Below are 16,922 nucleotides of genomic sequence, written 5' to 3' on the forward strand. Positions count from 1 at the left end.
TAGATAGGGTGGACAGTGGGAGCCTTTTTCCTCGGATGGTGATGGCTAGCACGAGGGGACATAGCTTTAAATTGAGGGGTGATAGATATAGGACAGATGTCAGAGGTAGGTTCTTTACTCAGAGAGTAGTAAGGGCGTGGAATGCCCTGCCTGCAAAAATAGTAGACTCGCCCACTTTAAGGGCATTTAAATGGTCATTGGATAAACATATGGATGATAATGGAATAGTTTAGGTTAGATGGGCTTCAGATTGGTTTCACAGGTCCGTGCAACATCGAGGGCCGAAGGGCCTGTACTGCGCTGTAATGTTCTATGTTCTATAAAAACCTTTTTAACCTCTGTCCATATACCCATCTTGAACTCATAACTTCTAGCTCAGAGGCAAGGACACCACCATTCTGCCACAAGAGCCACTATATCCATTCAAATACTTATTTGCAAAAGCAATACTAAATAAATAAAAATCAAACAGCCCATTAGGGCACTGGGACTGAAGTGAAAACTGGAGGATCAAATCAAAATATAGTGGTTGGGGGAAATAACACACCTCAGCCCCACATGGACCCTAAAAGCTGCAACCATGCTGTGTGCTCCCTCTGCAAGGTCACCTGGCTGAACATAATCCCAAGCACCACTGTTTTAAGGCTGCAGGTGGCATTGACTGCCAGCAGGATGTTCCCTGTGCATTTTGCTCCTATTTAAAGATCAGTTCAATGACAAAATTATGGTTGTCAAGAAATGTGATAATTCAGAGTTAGGTCTATTTTAAAGTTGTATTTTATCTCTATTGACGCATACGTGGATTTTATTTATCATAGATACTAAATATGTAATTCACCACGGAAACTTGGTCTGCCATATCCAGAAATATATCTATTCCTATATAAAACGTGCTCAATGATTGAGATTCCACAGCCTTCTAATATAGAGAACTCCAAATATTTACCAACCTCTGAGTGAGCAAACTCCTCCCATCACAGACTTAAGTGATCGATTCCCTAATCTGAGACTCTATATCCCTGGTTCTAGACTCACCAGCCAGGAGAAACGTTCAATCTATATCCACCTTGTTATACCTTGTAAGAATTTTTGTAAGTTTCAACGAGATTACCTCTGATTTTTCAAAACTCGATAGAATACATGTCTAGTTTCCTCAATCTCTCCTCATTAGAAAACGCCATCATCCCAGTGATTAGTCTGGTGAAAACCCCTTTGCACTCTCTCTATGGTATATATATTCTTCTTTAGGGAGAGTTCTTGTATTGCAGCCGTGGTGTCCCGACTTTTCTGAGTCAGAAGGCCTGGGTTCAGGTTCCACGTGCTCCAGAGTCGTGTCATAACAGGACACAACATATGGACAAAACAAAAACGAAAGAATTGCGGATGCTGTGAATCAGAAACAAAAACAGAAAAAAAGCTCAGCAGGTCTGGCAGCATCTGTGGAGATAAATTAGAGTTAATGTTTTGGGTCAAGTGGCCCTTCTTCAGAACAGATGGACAGATTGATTAAAATAGCCATCCTTCCTTAGGAGATCAAACTGTATACGACACTCCAAGCGTGGTCTCACTCAGGCTCTATAAAATTGGAGAAAGAATTACATGTGCCAGTTTCTCTGATGCTTGGTTTTCAGATACTACCCATCAACTAAGCACAGTTGAACATTTCCAGTGTTCACCAATAGGCTTCCAGGGTGATGCTGGAGAGACACCAACAAGAGATGCCCTTAGGCCTGGTGTCACTGGTCCCGTGGAGGGAGCATGCGCACGGCCCGTCCTCCGGCACAAAATGGCGGAACGGGAGCACAGCTGAAAGCGCGAGAAGGGGCTGAGGGAAGGAGTGTGGAATCACATAATACAATCATTCGGCATTCAATAGGGGAAATCAGATTGTAACCTCCGAAAGACCTTACCGGCACAGAGCGACCGGTTTATCGATAAGGGCAGATTCACCTACCACAGCCAGGTGAGCCGAGCTAACCTTATGTGCTTGCACTGAGAATTCACAGATTCAAAGGGGAAACCGTTGGTTTGCGCCGCTCCAAAAAAAAATGTGACGGTCTATTAGATGAAATAAACTCATGTAGGGGGCGGGAGTAGGTTTATATTTGATGCTTGGCGTTTTTTGTGGGTGCAGATGTTGAGGGACATATTTTGAATAAAAAGGTAAAACGACATTTCATCGCGGCCTGGGCTCGCTGTGAGGAGCTGATCGTTTGGTCTCCCCTATGTTTATTTGACCAAAACCATTTCTAGCCCTTTTCCGCAGCCGTGAACCCGAGGATGGTGCTGGACGGTTTGAATTATCTCGCTGGGATGGTGTTGGAGTGGTCCTGGCCGCTCGTTTTTAAAACGCACATTCATCTCGGGGCAGCAACGAGTCGAACAAACTTGCTGGTTTTAGTCCCGCCTTTGGTGCCTGCCGCCTGCTGATTGGTCAGTTCCTTGTCAATCAAAGCCGGCTGCACCGATGTCATGTTAGGTTGCGTGGCTTCTCCGGGCCACATGCCCCTGGTCACCCACAATGAGGGCGCCTCTAACCCCCTGGAAGGCATTAAAATTATGCTTCCAACCCTTTTAATGAAGAGAGACTTTTTAAATCAAAATATTTTAAGTTAAATATCCTCCAACCGATAAAGGAAGTGATCTCCCGCCCGTAGGTCTGCCCCAGGGAGCTCACTAGGTTCCCAGTGGTGGGAACAGAAGGACATAGTCTTGTTTGTCGAAACAGTCGGGAGAGGCCCAGTGTGCACTTTGGTAAATTTACATCCGAACATTGAAGTTTTCGGAGAATTTCACAATGCGTTATGCTGTGAGCTTATACGTTACCCAACAGAAACCCGGAAGTTCGCAGATTCGATCTGTGATGAGTTATCAGAATAGTATGGAGAGAAAGCAAACTAACGTTTCGAGTCCAGATGACTTCACTCTAGCTCTGATGAGGAGTTATCTAGACTCGAAACGTTACCTTGCTCTCTCTCTCCGTGGATGCTGCCTGACCCGCTGTGATCTCCAGCATTTTTTTTTGTTTTCAGTACAGATTCCAGCATCTGCAGTAATTTGTTTGTATCAGAATAGTTGCTTCACATAATTTGGAGCAACATCATCCATGGTGTGACTTTTGTGCTGCACACATATCCTAAATTATCTTTTTTTCTCATTTCTATCATTTAGCTACGAGGTCATTTGGCTAGTTATTTTTGTGGCAGGATATTCGATTTTTCTTTCTGAGAACGTTCTTTCCTAACATTTAAGCATTGCTGGCAAGGCATTTGATTCCCAAATCTCATTGCCCACATGAAGATATTGAGTTGACTTAATCCGGCCTATCTTGTTGGTGGTACGTACACTCGTAGTGCCGTTTTTAGGGAGAATTCTCGGTTGCAAAATTGATTGTGAAAAGATGGTGATTATAGTTTCAAGTCAGGATAGTGTCTGGCTTGGGGAATTTGCAGGCGGGAGTGTTTTTGACTGTCTGCTGCCCTTGTTTTTCTCAATGACAAGATGTAGTAGTCTATCTTGTCTACAATACACATTGCTGCTATTGAGAGTCAGTCAGTGGTGGATGAGGTGACTTTCTCCACCCCATGTCGAATGTCAAGTGATGTTAGTTTCTATATCGAAGAGGATCACTACCCAGCACTTGTGTGGCCTGAATGTTATTTGCTACTTATCAGGATCTCACACTGTCACACTTATTGTAAAGAACAGCCACTGTCTTCCCCTTGTGGCCATTCTTTTGTCTATCGTCGGACCACAGCTGTACTGAGGCCTGGAACTGAGAGGCTTTACAAGAACCCAAACTGAGCATCAATGAGGATGTTATTGCTATGCAAGTGCTGCGTGACGGCACTGTTGACAACATCTCCTCTCACTTTGCCAGTGTTCAAGTGTAGACTAATGAGGGCTAGAATGGTGATCTCATGCTTTTTGTGTGCAGGACAAATATAGGCATTTTTTTCATATTTTCAGGTAGATGTTATCTGTAGCTGCTAGATATTTCATAATTCAGCTGTTCAGATATTATTGTGTGTTACATTAGAAATGCAGAAGCCATTTGATATTTCCTTTCTGCGGTAGGCTGTTTATTTAACTTATTGTGGTAGAACATTAGCAAGGTCAGAGTGAACTTAATTGTAGAGCAGTGGTAAGCTTATTCACCTAACTTTGCGGTCTAGGTTGTTTTAGTTCAGCATTTTGCATAACTGTAGATGTTCTGACATAGTTGTTGAAGACAAACTATGCTGCTTGTCTTTGAATGGTTTCCAGTTTGTTTGCAAAGTGGGCTCAGTAGGGGTCCCAGACTGTTCCTGTGCTAGCCAGTTTGGAACATACCAAGCCTTAAGTACCAGTCTAGAGTTTTATTGTATTTAGTTAGATTTTTCCTTTTAAAAATTCTAGGATTTTGTTTGTGTTACAGCACTTCGTTCTTTTGGTGTATTGATGTCACTGAGGGAGAACACCAAGATACAAGTTTGTTTGATGGATGCGAGGTTGATTTCCCACTGTTGCCTGCGCCTTTATTGCGTGTATTATGTGGCATTTTGATATATTAAGTATGCAACTTAACTGTAGGACTGTTACAGGCATATCTAAGTCATTCTGTAGCTGGGTTGGTCTTTGAGACAGTAATCTGTAAACAGCCTGATGTTTGGAGTTGGGACCAATTTTATATCCAATGCTGTTTGTGTACTCCAGGACAACAGTTCCCTGGGGAATATGCAGCGTAACTGGTATTGAATGTGATGTTTTGCCATCAGCGCATTGAATTTTCTTCATTAACCAAATTTCTAATCACTCTAGATGTTCACTTCTTATCCTGTAACTGGTTGGCTTTGGCTGGTAGGATATTACATGAAGCCATTTAGAACTCCCTAATGTACTCGTTTAAGATTGGCTTTTTTTCACTGTCAGCGTACAAGGATTTCCTGGTAGAACTGTGTTTGATTTTAAGAAGAAAAAATTGGTGATCAGTTGGCCTCCTTCTGAATATGATTTTAGTATGTACATTTGTTTAATCAATCTTAATTTAGGCAATATTTAGTGCCCTGGCAAATGAATGAATGTGAAAAGGCATACTTGTATTTCAACTGGTTATGAACACAGATGGCTGTGTTGTTTGGAATAATTGAGTACTTTAAGCAATGTTGCTGTCATCAGTTATCTTCTATTTAAGATTCACATTTTAAATAGTCAATTTTCACACCGAAGGGTGATATACGGCAGCATTCCCCAGGTGTCAATGCCTTTCTCCATGTATTTAAATAATGTAGTAACTGGCCACAATTTCTTTTTCACAGTACTTCCAAGTTTTGTGTAGGAACATGGTCATAGACTCATGTAAAGGGCGGACAGGTAGCAAATGAAATTTTACTGCAGAGAAATATGAAGTGATACATTTTGGTAGGAAGAATAAGGAGGCAATGGGTGAAAGAGCAGTGGGGCTTGATGATAAATGTGCAGAAATTGTTGATGCTGACAGGTCTAGTTGAAGACAGTGTCTGGTAAGGCATGCAGAATCCTGGACTTTAAATGTAGAAGCATAGAGTGCGAAAACAAGATATGGTGAATTTGTATAAAACACTAGTTTTACCTCACCTGGATTATTGGGTAATTCTTTGGCAGACCTTTTAGAAAGGATAGTGGAGGATTTAGGAAGATGCAAGAAAGATTTAAAATGAATATTTCTTGAGATGGAGGACACAGTTATTGGTGAAACAGAAGTTGTTTTCTTTCGAGAGTAAGATTTCAGAGGGGCTCAGGATCTCAAGGTGTCACCCAAAGCAGGTCAAGATAAATAGTTCCCTTTGCAAAAAGAGCCGAGAATTTTGACCATAAATTTGAGGTGATTGGTAAAAGACAACTTGAAAGAATGTTTATTTCCTGTCTACAACAATTGAGTAGGAACTGAAATGCATTGCCCAAGAGGTTGGTGACAGCAGATTCCATTGTGATTTTCAAAAGTGATGGAGAGAAGCACCTGAAGATGAAAAGATGTGCAAGGTTACAAGGAATTGATGGGTGAGTGGGACCAGCTGTCACATTGCTGCAGTGAGAGAACGCAACCCATGAGTTAAATAGCCACTGTCTATCCTGTAAATGCTCTATGATTCAATGAAGTAACAGTCTTCCTTGCTTATGGCTAGACAGTAACATGATGCAGGAGAAACCAAACAAAATAGAAACAGTTAGAGCCTTGTGGCTTGAATTACTACCCTGTGTTGTAAATAAATTTATGTGCAATATTTGTAAATTGAATTTAAATTTACAGCATGGCATGGATAAGAAAGAACTGCATCCCTTGGTTTACAGAGGCCAGTAACCATGGCATATAGATTTAATTGTTAGGATTAGAGGAAATATTTGAGGATCTGGAATCTGGTGCCTGAAAGGGGTTGGCAGAAATCTAAATCTAATATAAAAAGTACTTGAGGTAGCATGATGTACAGAACTGAGGAGCAAGAAAGTGGGACTAACTTGAATAACTGTTTAGCTATGACAGCCAAAATGTGCTCTAAGGTTGCTGCTTATACCTTGAGATTTCCATTTTCTTTCTTTTCATTTTTGAGATGAGATTTCTATTATTTATTCATGGGATGTGGCCTTTGTTGGCCAGTCCAGCATTTATTGTTCATCCCTAACTACCCATGAGGCAATTCAGAGTCAACCACACTGCTGTGGGTCTCGATAGAGGCAAGTAAGGGTGCCAGATTCCCTTCCCTACAGGACAGTTGTGAACCAGGTGGATTTTAATAATTGTCAGTGGTCACATTGTTACTATTAGGCTAGCTTTTTTAATTTTAGATTTTTTTGAATTCAGATTTCACTATCTACCATGGTGGAATTTGAACCTATTTCCCTGGAAAAATGTCCTCCGTGTTGTTCGTAAGTTTAAAACTTGAATGCTTTTAAAAAAAATTTTCTCTTGGAAGTTTATGATGCACTTTGGAATAAATCATAAATCATAGAATCCCTGCAGTGTGGAAACAGGCCCTTCGGCCCAACAAGTCCACACCGACCCTCGGAGCATCCCAACCAGACCCATCTCCTATAACACACCTAATCTAGGCATCCCTGAACACTACGGGCAATTTAGTCAGGATGGAATAAATTAAGCCACTCAATTATGATGCATTGTAACTAAAGCATGTGCAGTTGTCAAGGCAAATAATGTTGTCTTTTTGTACAGCAGTCATAAATTGAAAGTACCCACTTATGTCAGGGTATGCAAACAAAGCTAGTGTGGGTCACCAGCAACGTCTGATTCTCTGATTAAGTTATTTGCTTGAACATACTTCAAACAGTGCTGTTCTTTGTAAAGGATAGTAATTTGTGGTCTCGAAACAAAAAATGTACAGAGGTCTATCAGAATTAATATTGATGTTTTCTCGCTGTTGAATTATTGCAGAGCAGGTATGCAAAGAATAATGCTGGTCAAATGATTATGAGGCAACAATCTATTTTTAAGAATGATGTCATAAACTGCAAGAGCAAATTCACGTGGTTAATAAAGTTATGTGAACTCAGATTTAACTGATAACAACTTTTTCTCAAGCTTGCCTTCTTCCTCCAAGCTGGTTCAGAGCACTAAGTGCCATGTAAATGAGAATTATTTGAACAATTTCCATAATGTATACTCTTGGATAAGGTTTGGGTGAAAGATGAGAACCAAACTGATGGAATGGGGACCCCTTTGAGAGGCACTCATCTACGAAACGAAGGTTATTCATTGAATTTAATTTCTCACAATTCAACTCATTGTTCCATATGTGTAAGTCAGAAGAAGTGAATCATATACCTGGAAGGCCCATCTTTTGTGTAAGGGGATTTATAAAGGTAAGTATTATTTTATCCTCTGGATTGGGTTCCCCACACTTATTAATTCACTTTCTTCAAATTGTGTTGGACTTAAACTGAATGAAATGTGGTGAGCCCTATTTCTAATAAGTTTATAAAGTAATTTCTCATTACAGGGTCACAGCTTGCGAAATACTACTGATATTTTATGATTCACATTAAATAGTCTTATGGATGAATTGGTTGGCACAATGTTTAAACATTTTTGTTTGTAATCAAAGGTAAAATCCAGACAATTTTGAGGGTATAAAAATATCCTTTTGATGTAAGCATCTTGCAAAACTTTTATTTGATAGAATATTTTTAAACATTTAGTCAAGTTCTTCCCTTCCTGCAAATATTGCCTTCCTATAGGGGAATAGTGTGAGGTTTCCTTGAGTACCTAGAAGTGATGACCTAAACAATTACTTGTTTTTACATCATCTGTTTAATGAAATGATATACTTTTTAGAGAAGCTTTATTGGGGATGGTGGGGAGAAAATTGACATTATGTCCCAGGGACCCAGAGATAGATGCTCAAAACCTATAGATTGAAAAGAGAACCACAGAGGATGGATAGAGAGTTTTAGGCTGAAGGCCATAGCTGCTGAAAGCATGCTGCCAGTGATGGTGGCGGCAGGATTGGAGGGTTTTTTGAGGGGGGGTGGTGGTTGTGGAGCGCGCAGCTAAAATTGGCGAGAACAAAGGATGAAAATTTTTTAAACTGAGAGATAACCCCCGTGCAACCATTGCCATTTTGGGGGCAGTGTCTTTTGTATGACAGCAATGTGTGATGGGTGCCAGGCATGATGCAAGAATGAACTCAAATTAATTATTAATGAAGGAATCTCTGCTATTAACATGAGATTCACTGCTGGAGTAAATACTAATTTTGTTAATTATTGCCCTCTCACTTCTTCCATTGATAGCACTATATTACTTGAGGATTACTATGTTTTAGGTTAAAGCCCAGCTGTGGACTTGAGTTTAAAATCTCAGGTAGCATTTGTGTAAAACATAAAGTATAATGTCTTGTTGGAGATGCTATCTTTAAAATATCTGTCCTGTTTGCCACGTGACTGTTTGAAAGATCCATTTGACTCTAGTGGAATAACAGTGCATTCTCCCAGTGCACTGATCAATATTCTTCTCACAACCAACATTATTGTAAAATGATCATTTGGCCATTCGTTATTGGCCTTGTATGGGACTAAATTAGCTGCTTTTTGCTTAGATAAGCAATTACAGTCCAGAAGTATGGCATTAGCTATATAATATTTATTACATAGATATGTTGCTATCCTACCCTTTCCCAATTCTTTGCTTTTCTTGCTTCTATCACTCCCAATTTTTACTGTTCTTGTCCACATTAATACTCGCATAGATAAGAGGAGGAATGGCTAACTACCGCAAGGTGCATTACGTCTTAAATCTTTGTCCTGCTCTATGAAATCCTCCATTCTTCTTGATCATTTCAGCTTCTATCGTTCCACCATTAACTACCAAATCACATTTCTTGTGACCCCAGCCTGTCCCAAAGATATTGATAGCAAATGAGCAATTTTCTTTTTTTTTTTTTTTTGAAGTATAATTCTGTTTATGGAGGTGAACATATCAACTAATTTGCACACCATAATGTTCCAGAATCGGAAAGGAATCTTTTTTTTTTGATACTTTCTCTACCAAAAGTTATCCCATTTCTATTGGTACTGTACTTCTTTGGTATTTTGCCAACAAATTAGATATTATACACACAACTCTGGAGGAGAAATGAACTTGTGACCATCTGACATTGATTCTCTTACTAGTCAACTTCGATTTAAGTTTAATTTATTGTTTCTGAGGTAGATCCTAGCTAAAACTCAAAGGAGTAGAAGAGCAGCAACAGATAAAACCAAAAGATAATTCACCCTTGCAGCTTCTAAGAAAACGTAAACAAAGATTTGAAAATCAAAACTCTGGAAAACTGAGCCTGTTAAAAGATATAAAGGGACATGTATCTGTTCAAGCGGAGCAATAGCAGTTTTAGAGTCATAGAGACATACAGCACAGAAACATCCTTCGGTCCAACTCGTACATGCCAACCAGGTATCCTAAATAAATCTAGTCCCATTTGCCAGCATTTGGACCATATCCCTCTAATTGCTTCCTATTCATACACCAATCCAGATGCCTTTTTAAATGTTATAATTGTACCAGCCACCACCATTTCCTCTAGCAGCTCATTCCATAAACGCACCACCCTCCTGTGTGGAAAAAGTTACCCCATTAGGCCCCTTTTTAAATCTTCCCCTCTCACCTTAAACCTACGCCCTCTTGTTTTGGGCACCACCATCTTAGGAAAAGACCTTATCTATTTACCCTATTTTTATTTTATAAACCTCTATAAGGTCACCCCTCAGCCTCTGACGCTCCAGGGAAAATAGCGCCAGTCTATTCAGCCTCTCCCTATAGCTTAAACCCTTCAATCCTGGCAACATACTTGTAAATCTTTTCTGAATCCTTTCAAGTTCCTTCCTATAGCAGGGAGACCAGAATTGCATGCAGTATTCCAGTAGTGGCTTCACCAATGTCTTGTACAGCTGCAAAATGATCTCCCAACTCCTATACTCAATGACCAATAAAGGCAAACGTACCAAACGCTGTCTTCACTGTCCTATCATTTGATGAATTCAGTGCAGTACAAGCAAGCTGAATAAGACGATGATGGCAGGGGCTAGATCCAGAAGCCAAGAATAAGTTGGAGCAGCCTTTGTGTTTCTCCAACACTGACAGATCTACATCATTCAAGACCGAGTTAAGCATGTTCTACGGATGTGCTATTTGTGGTAAAGATTGTTTCCATACAACTCTGGTTCGGACTAGCTCCTGTAAAAATTGGAGCTGAAATTCTTTGTGAGGAAGACAGAGTCTCTGACTTCATATATCTGCTATTTCAGTTGCAATTAATAGTTTATATTCAGCTATGATTTGCCTCTTTATACTATGCATTAACATCCAGAATTAATATTTAGTGTTTGTATTGTTGACTCCTGTATATTTCCATTTAAATCACAGAACTGTGTGCCTTCATTCTTTTAGTAAAGAACTGGAATCTTGTGTTTTAAAAGTTGCTGGTCTCTATCAAGATAGTAACAATATGAATTGTGTTTTTTGTTGTCCAATTTGTTGACTTTTTTTCTCCTCAGATTTTGCCAGTGACACATGAATAGTTTGATATTTTTGTTGAATTTAAACCTGTAATCCAATTGATAACTTGCACATTTTATTTCAGTAACAACATAATGGCAAAGAGAACTGCAGACAAGGAACTAACTGACCGAAATTGGGACCAGGAAGAAGAATCTGAAGAGGTTTGTACAGTTCCTATTGTGGTGAATGCTGGCAAATTGCCATATCAATGTGTATGGTTTTCTGGATTGGGGGATAAGTTGAAGACAATTTTATATCTGATTTTTAAGGAATTAATCTTTTCGATTTGATTTAGGGCAAGCATCAACTGTCGGAAAACTACTTGGACATGAAGAATGCAAGTGTGTTGGGTTGTTTTAATCCTGCAAATAACAATTTGTACGATATACTCCAGTGTTGAATGAATCCATCTATCATAATGTCAGATGAATGCTTTATTTCCACTTTGCTGTTGGAATAGAATAGAATCCCTACAGTGTAGAAAGAGGCTCAACAAGTCTGCACTGATTCTCCGAGGAACATTCCACCCATACCCAGTTGTGCACGAGGGCAGCTCCTCCACCAATTTCTCAAGGGTAACTAGGTGCTGAGTAAATGTGAAGCCCACATCCCCCAAGAATTTTTTTTTTTAAATTTTCATAAATTAACTTCCACCAAATACCTCAGACAGTATAGAGCAGAGAGCTTTTTTTAAACTATATCTTGAAATAGCAGGTGGCCTATTCATGTTAATGCAGTGTGTCTGTTGGAGCATATCACCTGCAAGTAACATGTTTCATGAGACCATGACAGTGGAGGCTTTTTTAAGCTTACATGAAGTAGAAGTCTGAAGTTAAACAGTACCAAACTGTACTTTAATGTTATAAGGTTTGATACTTGTGTGAAATATTGAAAATAGGCAGTAGGTCAGGAAGTATCTGCAGGGAAAGAAACTCAGTTAATGTTTGAAGTCAATGTTCTGATGAAATGACATGACGATATCTAATTAAAAAGTAATTGACTCAACCTTGGCTCAGTTTCTCTTTCCATAGACACTATCTGTGCTACTGAATAATTTCAGCATTGTTTTTGTGTTTTTTTGGGTTTTTTTTGTCAAGATGTGTACAGAATTGAGGGGCATGGAAAAGATTATTCTAATCTAACCTCTTGGTAAAAGGATCAATAACCTGGTGGCATAGATTTAAAATAAAGGGCAGGATATTTAGAGGGGATTTGAGGAAGATATATTTATTGTTCAGAAGGTGGTGGGTGTTTGGAATCGCTGCCTGAGTGTCAGAGAAGTAGGAATCATCATAACGTTTTTAAGTATTTAGATGATCGTTTTGAAGTGACACAGCATACAGGCTATGGGCCAAGTGCTGGAAAATGGGACTAGAGTAGACAGGTGCTTGATGACCTTCTAACAATGCTGTGACAACCTGTGGTAAGCCCAATTTTAATGGTTCCTGTCACTACAGTAAAGTTAACATTCTAGAAAACTCCTCATTATTCACTTTTTTTTTTAAAGCTGTGGTAGACTGTGCTCCATTTTTATTCTGCATTGTTGCTTGATTTGCTATTCATGCCATTCAGTTTGATGACTTGGACTGTTCACTGTGAACTAAGATGATCCAAGGCTTCAGGCTAATGATCTGAAATACTACACTAATTTCAAATCCAAGTTGAATCCATTTATCCCTTATCAACGCAGCCTTACTTCATTTTTCCAGCCATATTCAATTCCCAGAGGAAATTCTGCAGGGCAACAAAAGCACATTAGTCTCAGGTCATGTGTAGCAAAGCTGTTGCACAACATCCAGAAGAAAAAGAATCCAGAATTAACATATAAATATCCTGATTTTTTTTTTTTACATGTTGGTGTGCAGAGCGTACTGGCATGAGTTAGTGGCTAGTAAGGCTGTGGATGTTGTATTATGTGGTGTTTTGCTTTTCATTTGTGTTTAACTGCAAGGCTAAGGCAGGGTATTGGCTGGAATGTGGATTTGAAGAATTTGGTGTTGCCAGTTTTTATAATGCAGGCATTAACACATCCAGTTTCCTTGCTGCAAGATCTCACAGGCAACAATATAATCATGACATGATCTATTATAACTTAGAATCATAGAATCCCTACAGTGCAGAAGCAGTCCATTTGGTTTATTGAGCTCACACTGACTCTCGGAGCATCCTACCCTGTCCCCATAACCCTGCATTTCCTGTGGCTAATCCACCTAACCTGAACATCTTTGGACTGTGGGCGGAAACTGGACCACCCACAAACCTACATGGGGAGAATGTGCAAACTCCACATAGATAGTCACCAAATGTTGGAATCAAATCCAGGTCCCTGGCGCTGTGAGGCAGCAGTGCTAACCACTGACCCACCATGCCACACCCAACTTGTGAAATAAATATTGGTCAGGATAACAGGGTTGCTGGCAGAATGGATAAGAAATTGGCTGAAGGACAGAAAACAGTAGCAATGAGTAATTGTGTTTTTTGAGATAGAGGAAGGTATTCAGTGGGGTTCTTTGGACGTCAGTATTAAGAGCACTGCTTTTCATGATAAGTTGAACTTTGAATGTGTAAGGCACAGCCTCAAAGTTTGCAGATGACAACCAGGAAGTGTAATTAACTTAGGGATCTAAGTGGACAAGTCACTAAAGTTTGCAGGGTACATTTGAAGCATGTGGATTTTTATTTGGGCATACAGGCTTGGGCTTTATAAGGCAAGGTATAGAATATAGAAACAAGAAAGCTATGATGGAATTTTATCAAACCCTCAGCAGAAGCATTTTTACTCTTTTTTTTTTGTTCATATAATATGGGTATTGCAAAACCTTGGGAAGATGTTAGCAAGTTGCTGCCTAGAATTGCTGCAGACAGCCTGTGTAGATACACCTGTGCTGCTATGAAAGGGAGGCCCAGGTCTTTGACAGAACTGTGCTGCTCTTCAAAGTCAAGATGGTGTGGCTTGTAAGGAAATTTGCTGATGGTGAAGTTTCTAAGTGTCTCTTGTCCTCAGCCTTTTTAGATGGTAGAAATCAAAATTTAAAAAGTGCTGTCAAAGGAGGCTTGACCAGTTGCTGCAATGCATCTTAAAAATGGTCAACACTGCTGCCACTGTTTGCTAGTTGTGGGATAATGAATGCTTAAGGTGATTGAAGGGGTAATGTTAAGCAGGTGATTTCTCCTGGACGCCATTGACTTTCTCCAATGTTGTTGTAGCTGTATATGTCCAAACCCACGTGGAAGTGTACTTTCACAGTACAAGCATGAGAAGCATCTTCGTGCTGTGACTATTGTGGTGTTCTCCATGGATTGAAATGCAAAAATAGTTATTTATAGAGGTGGTCAAAATCATGACAGTGATAGAAAGTAATAAAACTTAAATAAAAAAGAAAATACTCTGAATGCTGGAAATGTAAAATAAAAACAAAGTGCTGGGGAAACTCGGCAGGTCTGGTGGCATCTGTGAAGGAGAAACGGTATGTTTCAAGTTTGACTTCAGATAAATTCTAATGAGTTATGTTGGATTCAAAACATTATTGTGTTTCTACCAGCACAGATACTGCCAGACCTGCTGAGTTTCTCCAGCTTTTTCTGTCGATTAAAATTTAAACCGTTCCCAGTAGTGGAAGGCTTTATTTTTTAAAAATGTAAAAGGAATCATAGGAAAAGAAAATGAGAGCATTCTGAAGAATGTAGTCTGAAAGGGTAGTGGAGGCAGATCAGTTGTGACTTTCAAAAGGAATTGCATAAACAGTTGAGAGGAAGAACCTCATTGGTAGTGGGGAAAATTCTCGAATCCGTTGTCAAGATTTTTATGGCAGAGCATTTAGAAAGCAATGGCAGGATCAGACAGAGTCTGCATGGATTTATGAAGGGGAAATCATGCTTGACAAATTTGTTGGAATTCTATGAAAATGTAACTATTAGTAGAGTTGACAAGGGGTAGCCAGTCGATGTAGCATATTTGGACTTTTAGAAAGCGTTTGACGAAGTCCCACACTAGAGATTAACATGCAAGATTAAAGCACATGGAATTGAGGGAAGTGTGTTGAGATGGATAGGAAACTGGTTGGCAGAGAGGAAACAAAGAGTAAGAATTAATGGGTCCTTTTCAAATTGGCAGGCAGTAACTAGTAGGGTGCCACAGGGATTGATGCTGGGAACCGGGTATTTGCAATTTATATTAATGATTTGGATGAGGGAACAAAATGTAACATCTGTGTTTGCAGATGATACCAAGTTGGGTGGGAGAGGTGAACTGTGATGAGGATGCAGAGATCCTTCAGTATGATCTTGACAGGTTGGGTGAGTGAGCAAATCAATGGCAGATGCAGTATAATTTGGATAAATGTGAGCTTATTCACTTTGGAAGCAAAAACAAGGCAGTTTACTACCTGAATGGCTGTAAATTGGGAGGTGGGGTCGGTGGGGGTGTCGAGTATGCAGCAGGACCTGGGCATCCTTGTGTACCAGTTGCTGAAGGTAAGCATGCAGGTACAGCAGGCGGCACATGGTATGTTGGCCTTCATTGCGAGAGGTTTCTAGTACAGGAGCAGGGATGTGTTATTGCAGTTATACAGGGGCTTGGTGAGACCACACCTGGAATATTGTATGCAGTTTTGGTCTCCTTTTCTGAGAATAGATGCCCTTGATCTCGAGGGAGTGCAGTGAAGGTTTACCAGCCTGATTCGGGGGATAGCAGATCTGACATATGAGGAGAGAATGACTAAGTTGGGATTGTTTTCGCTGGAGTTCAGACAAATGAGTGGGGGTCTCATAGAGACTTATAAAATTCTAACAGGACTGGACAAGTTAGATTCAGAGAGGATGTTCCCTGTGGTGGGTGTGTCCAGAACCAGGGGTCAAAGTGCGAGGATTCGGGGTAGACAACCTAGGACGAAGATGAGGAGACATTTCTTCACCCACAGAGTGGTGAGCCTGTGGAATTCATTACTGCAGGAAGCAGTTGATACCAAAATTTTGAATGTATTCAAGAGGCAACTAGGTATAGCACTTGGGGTGAATGGGATCAATGGTTATGGGGAGAAGGCAGGATTAGGCTATTGAGTTGGATGATCAGCCATGATCGTGAAGAATGGCAGAGCAAGCTTGAAGGGCCAAATGGCGGCCTCCTGCTCCTATCTTCTTTGTTTCTATGTTTCTAACCTTTTTGGCGAAAAGTAAAAAGTGGGGCCCCAATGAGATATGTTACTGGCTTGATGGGGCAATGGCCTTATTCTTGCTGTAACTGTTCTGTGATGTGGTCTTGCTGCTGCTGTTCACATAGCAACTTGCAAACTTCTGCTCCCACCTCCCAGTTCAAATGGTTTTGATTGAAAGAACAACTCCAGCAAAGTAGCCCCTCCTTCACTCCTGCACTAGAATGTCAGCCTGGATTATTTCAAAAAGTTTTGTTTGGGATATGTTAGTTGAAGGCAAGGCAAATACAGCATTGACAACTATCATCCTGACAAAAATGGGACTTGCATCTTGATGGGCACATTTCTAGCGAGAAATCATAGGGAAAAGGTCTGCTGGAACTACATAGTGCCACTCTTGTAATTGTGAGTGTCCTTATACCCCAAGGACTGCAGTGGTTGAAGAAGGCAGTAAGCCATCACCTTCTCCAGGGCAATTGGGGATGGTCAATAAGTGGCTGGCTAGCAGTGCCATGAACAAACAAACATTTGGGTGTTTAATCTGCACAGAATTTTGTTCTTGGAGAGCTATACGCTACCATTTTCCAATACTGGCTGATCCTTCCAGTGTGATGCTAGTATCTAACAGCTGAAGAACTCTCTCTTGTATTATATTATCCTCCAGTACCTTGAATAATCACTTGTAAAGTGTCTTCATTATTGTGTAGAATTGCATTGGCCAAGTAAAGAATAGCAATGTCCCACAA

At 40.1% G+C, this 16,922-nt stretch overlaps 1 protein-coding gene across 1 annotated transcript in view; it reads left to right on the forward strand.

The window, feature by feature from the left end:
- The first annotated feature begins 1,756 nt into the window (after positions 1 to 1,756).
- Positions 1,757 to 16,922, forward strand: part of nup50 (nucleoporin 50) — a 43,064-nt gene continuing 27,898 nt past the window's right edge. The window contains exons 1-2 of the mRNA XM_048607711.1: positions 1,757 to 1,963; positions 11,109 to 11,187. Of these exons, the coding sequence (XP_048463668.1) occupies positions 11,119 to 11,187 (69 nt within the window). The 5' untranslated portion in view covers positions 1,757 to 1,963; positions 11,109 to 11,118. The remainder of the gene's footprint in view (positions 1,964 to 11,108; positions 11,188 to 16,922) is intronic.

This window comes from Rhincodon typus, chromosome 18 (genome assembly GCF_021869965.1).
Source record: "Rhincodon typus isolate 14 chromosome 18, sRhiTyp1.1, whole genome shotgun sequence".
Lineage (NCBI taxonomy): Eukaryota > Metazoa > Chordata > Chondrichthyes > Orectolobiformes > Rhincodontidae > Rhincodon > Rhincodon typus.